At 43.7% G+C, this 17,780-nt stretch overlaps 1 protein-coding gene across 1 annotated transcript in view; it reads right to left on the bottom strand.

Annotated features, from left to right (window-relative positions):
• Positions 1-8,557, bottom strand: part of LOC121571777 (atrial natriuretic peptide receptor 1-like) — a 123,950-nt gene extending 115,393 nt beyond the window's left edge. Inside the window, exons 1-2 of the mRNA XM_041883455.1 lie at positions 7,778-8,557; positions 6,068-6,850 (exon numbers count right to left, since the gene is read on the bottom strand). Of these exons, the coding sequence (XP_041739389.1) occupies positions 6,068-6,836 (769 nt within the window). The 5' untranslated portion in view covers positions 6,837-6,850; positions 7,778-8,557. The remainder of the gene's footprint in view (positions 1-6,067; positions 6,851-7,777) is intronic.
• Positions 8,558-17,780: the final 9,223 nt, after the last annotated feature.

Here is a 17,780-nt window from a genome sequence, read left to right as displayed (position 1 = left end):
CAGGACCCGACTCAGACTGCCGGGATCGTTACAATAAGAGGATAAAAATAGTTTTGTTGATGCTGAGAATGGAATGTATTTGTTTTTAAATAACATTCTTAGAATGTTATCTGAACGTTACAAAAGTTTTTTTGTGGTTTTTATGGTACGTTTTCTTAACGTTCTCAGAACAATTTGAGAACATGACTTAAAGCTACAATATGTAACTTTTTGGGCGACCCAACCAAATACACATAGAAATACAAGTTATAGATCTTTCATTCTCATTGAAAGCAAGTCTAAGAAGCGGTAGATCTGTTTTATGTGCGCTATTTCTATGCTTCCCGTTCTTAAGTTTATTTTTAACGTCTTTTACTTTAGGTTTTGCACACCAGCTTCAAACAGCTGAAAATACACTAATTTTGTTTATGTAAAATATATTTCACAGCGGTTTAGATGGTACGATGATTCTCTACCCAATGACTGCTTGTTTGTCATATAAACTGAAATTAGGCGAACTATTCGAATTTTAGCAACCAGGAAATGGCGGACCGATTTCTGCATAGTGCATATTTAAATAGAACCATGAAGAAACCTGTTGGAAACGTTATGCTGAAGTACTGAAATTCCCTCAGAAGAATGTTGTTTCTTAACGTTCTCTGAACTACTTGAAAACATTCCCAATGTCAAATCAGTTGGAGAACGTTCCTAGAACATGACCAAAATTGAAATTAAATGTAACTACAGTATGTTTGAACTTTTAGGAAATGTTCTGTTAAAATAATGAAATACCAGAAAAATAATGTTTTTTTGTGAAGTTCCATAAATGTGCCCAGAAAGTTGTGGGAAGGTTTTATGCAAAATAACCATAGGACAACCACGCTCTCACCAAGCTTTAAGAAACATATGGTTCTCAGAACATTATATTCTAGCTGGGTTCTCTTTTACTGTTTTCCTCTCTCATTCTCTGTCTCTATCCCCTTCTCTTGCCTTCCAGTTTAACAAACCGACACTATCCACAGCTTTGATTTGCTAAATGCCGCTGGGGGGGGTAAACACGAAGGATGAGACAGTCACAGCACCACTAAGTAATCCCACACTGGAAGTCTCCATGCTGTTTGAATTAGGGGTGCTCTCTGCCTCCACTGCAACCCAAAGAGCCAGAGAAACCAGGCTTATTTTTCTTCCTTTTAAATGGGACAGCTGGCTCCAATATAGATCTCTGCTTGCAAATCACTTCATCAAATGACGTTGTTCCAGAGCTCCCCCCCACCCCCTCTCCCCCGAAACCCAAACCCCTTTTACCACCAGCCTTAAATCACTCCAGAGGCCTTGGGGCTTGGACAGGCTACAACCTAAAAAATACAACAGGTAAACAACACTCGGATATTGCCCACAGGCCTGGGATATTGAAATAATTATTCATTTTAAACTGTGGGTTCTGACCAGTTAAGAGTGGTCCCATTGGTTTCCTAATTGCGTGAAGCGATGGTTGGTGGAGGAAGGCAGAGGGGGCACTGATGGTACTGTATTATTTTGACCAACCACGAAAAGTTCAGGCTCCTGGTGAGGGAGTGTGAGTGCAGCGAAGATCATGTGAGAACTGAGCATCCCTCACAATGGACTGGGGTAGAGCTGAAGAGCCAGCCATCCCTCTCCTCTCTCCTTCTCTCTCCCACCCATCACCACTCCACCCCCAGCTGGGTCAGCTTAGCCTGCGAATTGATTCCCTGGTCGCTCGGTGAGACAAACGACTGCGTGACAGTCAATAAACTCAGATGGCGGTCCTACGGGGCCGGTACCAGAAATAGCCCTATAAAACATTGGAGAACCAAAATATCTGGACAAATGATGTTTTACAGGAAATACCTTGGTGTCAGAAATGTCCTGAGCCGTTTGCCTTATAAAGTCAAAGGGGGGCCACTGGTTCGGCCTCTTGCTTAAGTTTGGGACTTTTAATTAGAAATGTTGTCGTACCCATGTGGGAACTGGGGGAGTGGACTACAGGAAACTGGCTGAGGCCGGGCACGGCGCGAGGTGGTTTCCGACAGGGCAGTTATACCACCTACATTCTACCATTCAAGTTCACGTAATGTCCTCTGTCTCAGAAACCATGAGCCACACTGCCACACTATCAAAATTCCACATTTACACCTGTGCAGCAAGCCAAATAAACTGAAAGAAGCCATGTTAGAATGAATACCATCTGCTGATAATCATCAAATAGCTTATGACCAAATTGAAGAAGTCAAAAGGAAAATGTATGGAAAATTATGAGTTCTGATCATTCAATGTGCTTTCATGTACATTCTTCAGTGTGTCCTGAGGCTAAGAACAAAAAGTACTGGCGCCACAAAGTACTGGCAACAGAAATGCATATGTCTACTTGAAGAAAACAAACAAGACATTCTCCATTACAATCAAACTAGAACCAATCAAGTGTTCGCATTCACACATTCTTTTCAATAAAGACATGGATTTTACAGCCAACAAGATACAGTTTATTTCTGGGTCAATTCCAAAATAAAGAATTCAGTGGTGTGAAAAAATGCTAATGAAATACTGTCGGTCGCAGAAGGTAAAACAAGCTCCCTCTTCCGTTCACATTTGCCATTTGTACAATAGTTATTTTGCCAGGACATGACAGCTTTGTCTCAGGTCAACTTCACGCTCAAACAGCACACCAACTGAAGGGATCCAGAACATGTTTATTTTCATCCTCTCCCACTCTCTCTCTCGTGCTCTCTCTCTCTCTTCCTCCTATTCTCTCTCTCTCTGTAGGTGGCCTCCTCCAGAATGTCTTGGCCTCTCTCTTGGGGGATGACCCAGTCTCTGACAGCACAAGTCAACATCTGAACTAGCCAATTATTGAATTAAAGCCACATACACAATACTCGCAAACTTCATATTGGATATACTGATTGCTTGGTGGTGGTTCGGGTAAGGGCGCTAGCCAGGGAGCACTTATAGCTGCAATATGTCACGTTTTGGGCGATCCGACCAAATTTATATAGTAATGCGTGTTATAGATATGTCATTCTCATCGAAAGCAAGTCTAAGATGCGGTAGATTTGTTCTATGAGCGCTATTTCTATGCTTCCTATTCTTACGTTTCGTTTCTGTGTCTTTTACTTTCGGTTTTGTACAGCAGTTTCAAACAGCTGAAATAACAATATTTTGGGTTATGGAAAATATATTTCACAGCTGTTTAGATAGTAGAGTGATTCTCTACACTATACTGGCTTGTTTTGTCACATAAAATGAAATTAGGCGAACTATTAGAATTTTAGCAACCAGGAAATGGCGGAGCGATTTTAGCATTGTGCACCTTTATTTAGTTACAGATTTGAAATAACAATGAAGCACTCAAGTACATAATAAGGTTATCTGTATGCCAAGTGGAGTTGCCTCTGCTGACGTTTGCCTTCCATTGCTACAGTCCCTTGCAAAAGTATTCATCCCCCTTGGCGTTTTTCCTATTTTGTTGTATTTCAACCTGTAATTTAAATGGATTTTTATTTCGATTTCATGTAATGGACATACACAAAATAGTCCAAATTGGTGAAGTGAAATGAAAAAAATTACCTGTTTAAAAAATTTCTACTAAATAAATTACGGAAAAGTGGTGCGGGCATATGCATTCACCCCCTTTGCTTTGAAGCCCCTAAATAAGATCTGGTGCAACCCAATTACCTTCAGAAGACACATAATTATGATGATCTCAGTATATATACATGATCTCAGTATATATACACCTGTTCTGAAAGGCCCCAGAGTCTGCAACACCACTAAGCAAGGGGCACCACCAAGCAAGCGGCACCATGAAGACCAAGGAGCTCTCCAAACAGGTCAGGGACAAAGTAGTGGAGAAGTACAGATCAGGGTTGGGTTATAAAAAAAAATATCAGAAACTTTGAACATCCCACGGAGCACCATTAAATAAATGGAAAGAATATGGCACCGCAACAAACCTGCCAAGAGAGTGGGCGGCAGGTAGCTTAGTGGTTAAGAGCGTTGTGCCAGTAACCGAAAGGTTGCTGGTTCTAATCCCTGAGCCGACTCGGTGAAAAATCTGTCGACGTGCCCTTGAGCAAGGCACTTAACCCTAATTGCTCCTATAAGTTGCTCTGGATAAGAGCGGCTGCTAAATGACTAAAATGTAAATGTAAGAGAGGGCCGCCCACCAAAACACACGGATCAGGCAAGGAGGGCACTTGCCGTCTCTCTTACAGTAGGCCTACGTCGTCTAACTATTTGCACTCTATCTGTATATCTTTATTTATCCATCACTCTCCTGTTTTGTCTATTATATCTTTCACAGACTCATCACTTTGCTTGTGCACATCCTCTCTAACTCCCTCTCCACTCTCTGTTTTTTTACTTGTCATGATTCATTGTCCCCAACAATGAAATCGGGGAGGGGACTGTGGATTTGTCTCAGACCGTTGGTACGTTAGTGCGTTAGTCACACACGACATCTCAGACAGCACTGGCCCGATTTTGACGAAACTTGGGTTGAATGATGTGAGATCCGGCATTGACAAAATTACACTGATTGGCCAGATGGTGGTGCTATAACAAGAGATTGAAAATGCAAACTTTGAAAGGTCATGCCCCTCACCCCGTTTGACCTATAGTCATGAAATTCAGTACATAGGTCCCTCTCCTCACAAGGAATACATTTGGATGAGGGAACCATAAGGTCCGCCATGATGGATTTTCCGCCATTTAGAATTTTGTGAAAAACAATTAAAACGCTACCTCTCTGGCACCGAATGACCGATCTGCACGAAACTTGAAATATGGCATCAGACTAGTACCTAAAACAACATGGCCACTATTTGACCCATAAACATTCACATGGGTGTGGTCTGGCACATAAATGCATATAAATCAGTCAAGGATATTCGTATTGTAACAAAATGTTGCAAACACTGTCAAGACTCAACATATGCAATAATATTATATCGACAACACGGTGGCGCTGTAACGGGCACATCTGCTTGACTCAGAGTGATGAAATCTGGCACACATGCTCAGGGATATGAGTCTAGTTAACCCAGGCGATATCTCAGACACCACTGGCCCGATTTTGACGAAACTTGGGTGAATGATACATCTTGCATCATTCGTGGAGGACGAGATGTTTACTGTTGCCTTGTTTTAATTTCTACCTATTTCCAGATGGCAAAAAAAGAAGGAAACATTTCATTATTTCTGTCGTTGCTCCAAAATAATTGATTCCTTGGTGGAATTTAAAAGTGGAGAGTGAGAAATGCGTTGTAGTTTTTACTCTCTCTATTTCCTCTTGCTACATTCTCTGGCTGTCTGTTTAATGTGTGTTAACAGATGTCAGTTCTCTCCCTCACTGTGTTGTGTGTTAATTGTCGTTGTGGCAAGTTGACAGCTTTTTGAATACTCGATCTGCCAGCGCCATGCATTAATACTCGATCTGCCAGTGCCATACATTAATTACACTTTTGGTTACATTTTCCATCCAAGTCATCTGTTTATTGACTCACTAGGTCAACAAAACATAAGCTCAAATATTATCATTCAATCTATTGGATTTAAACTGTACATGTGCACGCAGGCCTACATCTGGTAATTGGGACGTCATGTATCGACATAATTAGTAAGTTGACAGGTCAATTCAAAATAATGAAAATAGTGGTTGGAAATGAAAACAGCATACACATGGGGGTCTTAAAATAAGGACCAACTGGGAATGACTGTTCTCTACAGCTTAATGAAATAATGGAATTAAAATACCATTACTGCCAACAGCAATTATTCAGGCCACTTATTTTCACACATTAAACATATGGCTTTAATGTGCGGTCATAAAACTTAGAGCAAATCTACTGCAAGCTGGGTTTGTGACCGATTGAGAGCTATTTTCTCATGTTTTTGGCATGAGAAAACCATGTCAACATGTACGTGTCTGTATGCAATTGTACAAAAACAATGTTTGATATCAAGATGAGAACAAGGAACAGTCACCCAGATAAAGGCAGAGGGTGTCCAGAAGACTTTAGGTAGAAAAAGGATAGAGGCCAGATGGACAGAGATTAGACAGGGAGCTCACCTCGGGCACTCTGGCTGATGACACGGATGAGGTTCTCATACTGGACCGGTCCATTCTGCTCATTGAAGACCGTGTCTGCCGTGGTGATGTTGTCCAGCTGCAGCTGCGTGTACAGCCCCTCGGCCGTAAAGTAGTACGGCCGGTCGTCGTCCTTGTTGTCGCTGAACATGAGCATGGCGTGCCTGTGCCAGCCAAAATGCCGGTGCAGGCGCACCCCAAACTCACCCAGCTTCTTGTGCGTGGGGCCCGTGTTGGTGATGGACGTGTACATGTTGAAGCCGATGGCCGCTGCCCCGGCCGTCACCATGGGAACGTCCCAGTGGGTAGTGAAGCGGCCCACGGGAGACGAAGCGTAGTCGCAGCCAGGGCCGATGAAGGCCCACGGGTCGTAGGAGAACTTAAAGTCCACGGCCACCAATGGCGCCACTGAGTCGGAGCAGACGCCGTCCTTGTTTTCGCTGCTGTCGTAGACGAGTCGCAGGCGGTGGCCCGGCAGCAGGGTGGGGTCGTCATTGACTCGCTCCAGAGCCCTCATCAGAGCGGGCCCCACGCGAGGCCAGGCCCACGGGTATTCAGTGTTGCGCAAAGGCAGTATAGCAGCCAGTGTCACATTCTGGGGCTCCGAAAGTCCATTGAACGACAGCTCGAATTGGAGCGGTTCGGTCCTGAGAAGCGGGAAAACCAGAAACAGCAGAGAAACACCCAGTTGTCCCTGCCACCACCAGGTTCTTGTCCTCTGCATTGCTGGGTTGGACTCAGGCATCACCATCAACCACAGGGGGGCTGGCAGGAACAAACACACACAGTGCATGAGGTGGCCTGTTAATAATGATTTATAACATGATGACACCAACCCAACTCCCAGAGGCATTTGTGGCTTTTACTTTGAATGATTATTTGATCCAATTCAATTCTGTTGCAGGATTTTGAATAACCACTAGATAAGACTACCAAAGTGGTGTTGAATTTATTTGAGGTCAAATATCATGGAATTTGGATGGATGGCGATTGACAGAATATAGGTTTAAATAAGGTGGGGGGGGGGGGATAAGGGAAGCATCACGATATTAACAGGTTCTAATCTACTTATTTGGTGTGTGTGGATAAGACACATGCTATGATAAAGTCTGGCATTTGACTGCTTTGTGAGTGAGGATGGCTAGTAGACCTGCCACTGTATACTTAACTTTGAATAGCTTATTAAGCAATTGCATAACAGTCTGTTTCTTACTTGAGACACCAAAACATTTAAGTATAACCCTGTAGGCAACCTGTGACTAGTTAAAAAGAGTCAAAAGCTAACCCAGCTGTCAGTGCGTTCTCATCTTTGCAGCCAAATAGGCTACTCGAAGTGTTAATATCAGATAGCCTATTGTAGGGATCATCAACTAGATTCAGCAGCAGGACAATTTTTTCTTGAGAAGATGTCCCGGGGGCCAGAACTTAATTACAAATAATTTGTAGACTGCAAATTGACCGCAAGAAGCACAAACTGATATAACATTTGACTAAAACATAATCATTTCAAACCTTGCTTACATTTGTATAAGATATCACATATATCTCTCTATTGTGCATGCGAATACTTTGGAAGAGATTTCTTCAATTAAAATGAGTTGGAGCTGATTTGCTGCTGTTTTTACACTCTTTACACCCCCCGTCCCCCCCCGTCCCCGCCCCGTCCATGATTTAATTAAAATAAATGTTTACCTTAATGTCGATGGTTATTTCTCCCCATTTTTTGTATCTCTTCCACAAGTTGCACAGATGTTCTTTGTTGATTGTCTGCCGGCTGTCCTGTCAATGGAAGACGCGAGGCTGTAAAGACATTGCGCCTCACGCGAGGGACATTTTGTTGCGCATCACTCGTACTAGCGTGCAAATCATTGATCTCCTGACTCCTTCCTTCAATTTAGGTTGAACAGTAGATTTTAACTGTTGTTTTCTTGAATTGCCTACTTTTTTTTTTCGCATAAAAACGTTTATAAAAAAAGAGCTCTAGGTATGCCAGGAGCGTCTACCAAGTAGGCTATAGGCTAAGCTAAATGGGCAACACTAGGCCTATAGGAAAAATTATCTATGCTCTGGCTGGTATTTAGGATCATTAATAACACAAAAGTTAAGTGAATATCTGCAGCAGGCGACTGAATTATTGCTTAATGTCTATCACTTTGGTTGTTTTGAAGAAAATAAAAAACAACTAATTATTTAAATTAATCTGCTTCTTAGCCTAAATTCCAACACATGTTTTGCTGTTGCTGTGAAGGCAGCGATTTTACTAGTCTCTTGTTGATTCCATTGATGAAAAAAAGTAAAAATAGCTGCTAAACATCCAAAGTTCTCGAAGTTGAACGATAAACCGAAGTGTCATTCTTAGAGGTGCGTGCGGTGGTTTCCTCTCTGCGCACATCGCCAACATGGAGCTCAACTCAGTCACACAGCAACACACAAGGATCTCTCTCTCGCTCTGATGAATAAGCGCTGGGGAGCTCCGGGCACAAGGCTAACCAGTGTGTGTGCGCTGCAGTGTGATAGGCTATATTTGCTTTTGTGCATAGGGCTGGGAAGGGTGAGACATATACCATCACATTACCATGTGTCATCAATAACAATAGATGTGCGCCTAAGGGATGGATGGGGAGCTGTGTCATTGCAGGCAAATTTATGCCAAAACATGATGTTGTTTGAGTGTGTGTGTGCATAAGGAAATGTATGCATGCATTGTCATTATGTGTGTGTGTGTGTGTGTGTGTGTGTGTGTGTTCCCAAATGCATGTACTGTAATAGTTAGAATATCAGGGCTGGTGGTGTGATTTTCAGATAAATGCTTAATTGGTTGAGCTTGGTCGATGTGCACATCTGAAACCATTGTTCCTCAATCTGAGTAAGCAAGCTGAGTTAGACCTTATGCACTGTAAGGTTAACTGTGATTGCATACGGTAATCCAGCCACTCCTATTATGACTGGATATCATTGTAGGTTAATGATTGTGACTTCTGCTAATGGACTCATATGCTAATGGCCTCATATCAACAAAATGTATAGAACAATAGCCTACTACTGACTGTCGCTAAACTAGGCTCTGAAGAGTGAACCAAGGTAGAGCGGAATTTCTGCCCAGTCCCCACTGACCTCCGGCATTTTAAATCGCACGCTCCTCTTCCTTTTCATTGTTCCAAGTTTTTTTCCCCGTCTTCCTCTTAAAGCTTACTATTTTTGTAAAAGTCCATTAAGCTTTTATTGCCACTTAATCCCTCTCCCCCTCTATCGTCTTCACTGCACTTTAATTTCACCTTGCCCTATCTCGGGTCTTGTATCACTTGCAAGCGTATTCTGCTCGCTTAACTTCCAGATCAATAGAGGGAAAACACAAGCGCTCGCTGGCTTCCTGTACGCAGGGCGGCGGAAGAACGTGTGTATGCAAAGTGCCAAGCCGAGGTGATGCTTCCTGAGTCATGGTCGCTCGTAAATCACCTGCGGGACGTGTGCTGCCTTTACCTCCAACAGAGGAGTGAGGTCATTCACCATGCTCCTCTTACCCCCACATGCGTTTTTCCTTGGCCTATGTACAACCCTCCTCCACTATCGTCCACCCATCTAACCCATTTTCTCCCATTTGGCTCCCTCATCCTTCGGCTGAAGCCGCACTCCAAAAGGCTGCAGGATACAGTTTACAAAACAGGATGTGGCGCACTCCCTCTCTTTCCTGGATATTATCACCGACCTCCGGACAGATTCCCCCCCACCCCACCACACCACACACACTCTTCCACCCCCCTCCCTCTTCCACTTGGCCTGTGCACTCAGGTTATTGGTCATCACACTGCTCTGACAATTATACACATGCTTCCCTCTTCCCTACACACACATACACGCACACTATTAACTGGCGGATGACAGAATACCTCAGGGTAAAACAGCATGAGATCAGTAGTCTCTTATGTAGCTATCATACACACGAACGTACAGACATAAGACTAGAAAACCTCCACAATTCCTTCATGTGGTGTTTTGCTTTCATCCAGCACTTGATGACTCTTTCCCTGCACTCCCACTTGCATTTTCTGCCCAGCGGGTTGCATGGGATGATGCCTCACCTCTCTGGGTCCTCTTGCCTTCTCTCTGGTCTCTGTCCCTTTGAACCTGCCGAATCACACTGTTCCAAAGCTGCTAATGGTTTCACTGAGTGAAATAGAGAGCCGAACACCTCGGTGGTGACAGAAATCGGTGTGTTTGTTTGTGTGTGGACGCGCACACACATTTGCGGGTCTGTGTGGGTGTGGGAGAGTGCCTTGATCTTACTATAGAAGAAAACTATTAATTTCTGGTTATCACTTGCCTCCATGCTTCTGACACGATGCAGCTTCACATCACCGTGTGTGTTTGCCTGTGTGTGTGGGAGTAAGCTACAGTCTAGTAAAAAGCATCACCCCCGCCCCCCAAAAAATGTATAGAGGTGCTGACTAACAGAGAGTAATCTGTATGAAAATAAAGAAAGTTGGACACTCTTATGCGCCCAACAATTGGATAATCCTAACCAACGTCAGTTAAATTGTTGGTAGTAATATACACTACATGACCAAAAGTATGTGGACACATGCTCATCCAGCATCTCATTCCAAAATCATGGGCATTGATATGGAGTAGCACTCGGCGGTCGCGTTCTGTGAGCTTGTGTGGCCTACCACTTTGCGGCTGAGCTGCTGTTGCTCCTAGACGTTTCCACTTCACAATAACAGCACTTACAGTTAACCAGGGCAGCTCTAGCAGGGCAGAAATTTGACGAACTGACTTGTTTGAAAGGTGGCATACTATGACGGTGCCAAGATGAAAGTAACTGAGCTATTCAGTAAGGCCATCCTACTGCCAATGCTTGTCTATGGAGATTGCATGGCTGTCTATGGAGATTGCATGGCTCAATTTTATACACCTGTCAGCAGTGGGTGTGGTTTAAATAGACAAATCCACTTATTTGAAGGGGTGTCCACATACTTTGGTTTGTGTGTGTACACAGCGCATTCGGTAAGTATTCAGACCCCTTGACCTTTTCCACATTTTGTTAATTCACAGCCTTATTCTAAAATGGATTAAATAGTCCCCCCCCCCCCCATCAATCTACACACAATACCCCATAATGACAAAGCAAAAATAGTTTTTTTGACATTTCTGCAACAAAAAAAACCAAAAGAAAATGGAAATTGGAAATATTACATTTACATAAGTATTCAGACCCTTTACTACTTTGTTGAAGCACCTTTGGCAGCGATTACAGCCTCGATTCTTCTTGGGTATGACGCTACAAGCTTGGCACACCTGTATTTGGGGAGTTTCTCCAATTATTCTCCGTAGAGCAAGCAACACTGAAGCATGCATGAGAGCACCAGCTGTTCTGGATGACTATGTGATCACACTCTCCGTAGCCGATGTGAGTAAGAATTTTAAGCAGGTCAACATTCACATGGCCGCAGGGCCAGACGGATTATCAGGACGTGTAGTCCGAGCATGTGCTGACCAACTGGCAAGTGTCTTCACTGACATTTTCAACATGTCCCTGACTGAGTCTGTAATACCAACATGTTTCAAGCAGACCACCATAGTCCCCGTGCCCAAGGACACTAAGATAACCTGCCTAAATGACTACCGACCCAGTGGACTGACGTCTGTAGCCATGAAGTGCTTTGAAAGGCTGGTCATGGCTCACATCAACATCATTATCCCGGAGACCCTGGACCCACTCCAATTTGCATACCGTCCCAACAGATCCACAGATGATGCAATCTCTATTGCGCTCCACACTGCCCTTTCCCACCTGGACAAGAGGAACACCTACATGAGAATGCTATTCATTGACTACAGCTCAGCATTCAACACCATAGTGCCCTCAAAGCTCATCACTAAGATAAGGATCCTGGGACTAAACACCTCCCTCTGCAACTGGATCCTGGACTTCCTGACGGGCCGCCCCCAGGTGGTAAGGGTAGGTAACAACACATCTGCCACACTGATCCTCAACACAGGGGCCCCTCAGGGGTGCGTGCTCTGTCCCCTCCTGTACTCCCCGTTCACCCATGACTGCATGGCCAGGCACGACTCCAACACCATCATTAAGTTTGCCGACAACACAACAGTGGTAGGCCTGATCACCGACAACGATGAGACAGCCTATAGGGAGGAGGTCAGAGACCTGACCGTGTGGTGCCAGGATAACAACCTCTCCCTCAACGTGACCAAGACAAAGGAGATGATTGTGGACTACAGGAAAAAAAAGAGGACTGAGCACGCCCCCATTCTCATCAACGGGGCTGTAGTGGAACAGGTTGAGAGCTTCAAGTTCCTTGGTGTCCACATCACCAACGAACTATCATGGTCCAAACACACCAAGACAGTCGTGAAGAGGGCACGACAAAGCCTATTCCCCCTCAGGAGACTGAAAAGATTTGGCATGTGTCCTCAGATCCTCAAAAAATTCTACAGCTGCACCATCGAGAGCATCCTGACTGGTTGCATCACCGCCTGGTATGGCAACTGCTTGGCCTCCGACCGCAAGGCACTACAGAGGGTAGTGCGTACGGCCCAGTACATCACTGGGGCCAAGCTTCCTGCCATCCAGGACCTCTATACCAGGCGGTGTCAGAGGAAGGCCCTCAAAATTGTCAAAGACTCCAGCCACCCTAGTCATAGACTGTTCTCTCTGCTACCGCACGGCAAGCGGTACCAGAGTGCCAAGTCTAGGTCCAAAAGACTTCTCAACAGCTTCTACCCCCAAGCCATAAGACTCCTGAACAGCTAATCATGGCTACCTCCATTTAATAATGATGAAGGCCACTGTGTTTTTGGGGACCTACAATGCTGCAGAAATGTTTTGGGAACCTTCCCCAGATCTGTGCCTCGACACAATCCTGGGTTGGAGCTCTATGGACAATTCCATCAACCTCATGACTTGGTTTCTGCTCTGACATGCACTGTCACTGTGGGACCTTATATAGACAGGTGTGTGCCTTTCCAAATCATGTCCAATCAATTGAATTTACAACAGGTGGACTCCAATCAAGTTGTAGAAACATCTCAAGGATGATCAATGGAAACAGGATGCACCTGAGCTCAATTTCGAGTCTCATAGCAAAGGGTCTGAATACTTATGTAAATAAGGAATGTTTTTTATTTTAAATACATTTGCAAACATTTCTAAAAACCTGTTTTCGCTTTGTCATTATGGGGTATTGTGGGTAGATTGCTGAGGAAATAGTTTTATTTAATCAATTTTAGAATAAGGCTGTAACGTAACAAAATGTGAAAAAAGTCAAGGGGTCTGAATACTTTCCGAAGGCACTGATATATATATACAGTGGGGCAAAAAAGTATTTAGTCAGCCACCAATTGTGCAAGTTCTCCCACTTAAAAAGATGAGAGAGGCCTGTAATTTTCATCATAGGTACACGTCAACTATGACAGACAAATTGAGAAAAAAAAATCCAGAAAATCCCATTGTAGGATTTTTAATGAATTTATTTGCAAATTATGGTGGAAAATAAGTATTTGGTCACCTACAAACAAGCAAGATTTCTGGCTCTCACAGACCTGTAACTTCTTCTTTAAGAGGCTCCTCTGTCCTCCACTCGTTACCTGTATTAATGGCACCTGTTTGAACTTGTTATCAGTATAAAAGACACCTGTCCACAACCTCAAACAGTCACACTCCAAACTTCACAATGGCCAAGACCAAAGAGCTGTCAAAGGACACCAGAAACAAAATTGTAGACCTGCACCAGGCTGGGAAGACTGAATCTGCAACAGGTAAGCAGCTTGGTTTGAAGAAATCAACTGTGGGAGCAATTATTAGGAAATGGAAGACATACAAGACCACTGATAATCTCCCTCGATCTGGGGCTCCATGCAAGATCTCACCCCGTGGGGTCAAAATGATCAGAAGAACGGTGAGCAAAAATCCCAGAACCACACGGGGGGACCTAGTGAATGACCTGCTGAGAGCTGGGACCAAAGTAACAAAGCCAACCATCAGTAACACACTACGCCGCCAGGGACTCAAATCCTGCAGTGCGAGACGTGTCCCCCTGCTTAAGCCAGTACATGTCCAGGCCCGTCTGAAGTGCATTTGGATGATCCAGAAGAGGATTGGGAGAATGTCATATGGTCAGATGAAACCAAAATATAACTTTTTGGTAAAAACTCAACTCGTCATGTTTGGAGGACAAAGAATGCTGAGTTGCATCCAAAGAACACCATACCTACTGTGAAGCATGGGGTTGGAAACATCATGCTTTGGGGCTGTTTTTTCTGCAAAGGGACCAGGACGACTGATCCGTGTAAAGGAAAGAATGAATGGGGCCATGTATCGTGAGATTTTGAGTGAAACCCTCCTTCCATCAGCAAGGGCATTGAAGATGAAACGTGGCTGGGTCTTTCAGCATGACAATGATCCCAAACACACCGCCCGGGCAACGAAGGAGTGGCTTCGTAAGAAGCATTTCAAGGTCCTGGAGTGGCCTAGCCAGTCTCCAGATCTCAACCCCATAGAAAATATTTGGAGGGAGTTGAAAGTCTGTGTTGCCCAGCGACAGCCCCAAAACATCACTGCTCTAGAGGAGATCTGCATGGAGGAATGGGCCAAAATACCAGCAACAGTGTGTGAAAACCTTGTGAAGACTTACAGAAAACGTTTGACCTGTGTCATTGCCAACAAAGGGTATATAACAAAGTATTGAGAAACTTTTGTTATTGACCAAATACTTATTTTCCACCATCATATGCCAATAAATTCATTAAAAATCCTACAATGTGATTTTCTGGATTTTTTTTCTAATTTTGTCTGTCATAGTTGACGTGTACCTATGATGAAAATTACAGGCCTCTCTCATCTTTTTTAAGTGGGAGAACTTGCACAATTGGTGGCTGACTAAATACTTTTTTTTCCCCCACTGTATATATACAGTGAGGGAAAAAAGTATTTGATCCCCTGCTGATTTTGTACGTTTGCCCACTGACAAAGAAATTATCAGTCTATAATTTTAATGGTAGGTTTATTTGAACACTGAGAGACAGAATAACAACAAAAAAATCCAGAAAAATCAAAAATGCTATAAATTGATTTGCATTTTAATGAGGGAAATAAGTATTTGAACCCTCTCAATCAGAAAGATTTCTGGCTCCCAGGTGTCTTTTATACAGGTAACAAGCTGAGATTAGGAGCACACTCTTAAAGGGAGTGCTCCTAATCTCAGTTTGTTACCTGTATAAAAGACACCTGTCCACAGAAGCAATCAATCAATCAGATTCCAAACTCTCCACCATGGCCAAGACCAAAGAGCTCTCCAAGGATGTCAGGGACAAGATTGTAGACCTACACAAGGCTGGAATGGGCTACAAGACCATCGCCAAGCAGCTTGGTGAGAAGGTGACAACAGTTGGTGAGATTATTCGCAAATGGAAGAAACACAAAATAACTGTCAATCTCCCTCGGCCTGGGGCTCCATGCAAGATCTCACCTCGTGGAGTTGCAATGATCATGAGACCGGTGAGGAATCAGCCCAGAACTACACGGGAGGATCTTGTCAATGATCTCAAGGCAGCTGGAACCATACTCACCAAGAAAACAATTGGTAACACACTACACCGTGAAGGACTGAAATCCTGCAGCACCCGCAAGGTCCCCCTGCTCAAGAAAGCACATATACAGGCCCGTCTGAAGTTTGCCAATGAACATCTGAATGATTCAGAGGAGAACTGGGTGAAAGTGTTGTGGTCAGATGAGACCAAAATCGAGCTCTTTGGCATCAACTCAACTCGCCGTGTTTGGAGGAGGAGGAATGCTGCCTATGACCCCAAGAACACCATCCCCACCGTCAAACATGGAGGTGGAAACATTATGCTTTGGGTGTGTTTTTCTGCTAAGGGGACAGGACAACTTCACCGCATCAAAGGGACAATGGACGGGGCCATGTACCGTCAAATCTTGGGTGAGATCCTCCTTCCCTCAGCCAGGGCATTGAAAATGGGTCGTGGATGGGTATTCCAGCATGACAATGACCCAAAACACAAGGCCAAGGCAACAAAGGAGTGGCTTAAGAAGAAGCACATTAAGGTCCTGGAGTGGCCTGGCCAGTCTCCAGACCTTAATCCCATAGAAAATCTGTGGAGGGAGCTGAAGGTTCGAGATGCCAAATGTCAGCCTCGAAACCTTAATGACTTGGAGAAGATCTGCAAAGAGGAGTGGGACAAAATCCCTCCTGAGATGTGTGCAAACCTGGTGGCCAACTACAAGAAACGTCTGACCTCTGTGATTGCCAACAAGGGTTTTGCCACCAAGTACTAAGTCATGTTTTGCAGAGGGGTCAAATACTTATTTCCCTCATTAAAATGCAAATCAATTTATAACATTTTTTACATGCGTTTTTCTGGATTTTTGTTGTTGTTATTCTGTCTCTCACTGTTCAAATAAACCTACCATTAAAATTATAGACTGATCATGTCTTTGTAAGTGGGCAAACGTACAAAATCAGCAGGGGGATCAAATACTTTTTCCCCCTCACTGTATATATAAATATATATACAGTACCAGTCAAAACTTGGGAAACACCTACTCATCCAAGGGTTTTTCTTTATTTTATACATTGTAGAATAATACTGAAGACATCAAAACTATGAAATAACACATATGAATCATGTAGTAACCAAAAATGTGTTAAACAAATCAAAATATATTTTATATTTGAGATTCTTCAAATAGCCACCCTTTGCCTTGATGACAGCTTTGCACATTCTTTGCATTCTCTCAACCAGCTTCACCTGGAATGCTTTTCCAACAGTCTTGAAGGAGGCTCTGAGGCTGGTAACTCTAATGAACTTATCCTCTGCAGCAGAGGTAACTCTGGGTCTTCCATTCCTGTGGCGGTCCTCACGAGAGCCAGTTTCATCATTGGCCTTGATGGTTTTTGCGACTGCACTTGAAGAAACTTTCAAAGTTCTTGAGATTTTCCGTATTGACTGACCTTCATGTCTTAAAGTATTGATGAAGTGTCGTTTCTCTTTGCTTATTTGAGCTGTTCTTGCCATAATATGGACTTGGTCTTTTACCAAATAGGGCTATCTTCTATCTACCCCCTACCTTGTCACAACACAACTGATTGGCTAAAACACATTAAGAAGGAAAGAAAGTCCACAAATTAACTTTTAAGAAGGCACATCTGTTAATTGAAATGCATTCCAAGTGACTTCCTCATTATGCTGGTTGAGAGAATGCCAAGAGTGTGTAAAGCTGTCATCAATCAATCACATTTATAAAGCCCTTTTTACATCAGCAGATGCCACAAAGTGCTATACAGAAACCCAGCCTAAAACCCCAAACAGCAAGCAATGCAGATGTAGAAGCACGGTAGCTAGGAAAAACTCCATAGAAAGGCAGAAACCTAGGAAGGCTCTGAGGGGTGGCCAGTCCCCTTCTGGCTGTGCCGGGTGGAGATTATAACAGTACATGGCCATTAATGCCAGATTTCTCTCCAAGATGTTCAAACGTTCATAGATGACCAGCAGGGTCAAATAATAATCACAGTGGTTGTAGAGGTTGCAACAGGTCAATACATCAGGAGTAAATGTCACTTTGCTTTTCATAGCCGGGCATTTAGAGGTTGAAATAGCAGGTGCGGTAGAGAGAGAGAGTTGAAAACAGCAGGTCTGGGACAAAGTAGCACATCCGGTG

Source organism: Coregonus clupeaformis, chromosome 8 (genome assembly GCF_020615455.1).
Source record: "Coregonus clupeaformis isolate EN_2021a chromosome 8, ASM2061545v1, whole genome shotgun sequence".
Classification (NCBI taxonomy): Eukaryota; Metazoa; Chordata; class Actinopteri; order Salmoniformes; family Salmonidae; genus Coregonus; species Coregonus clupeaformis.
This window is presented reverse-complemented; position numbering and strand designations above follow the sequence as displayed.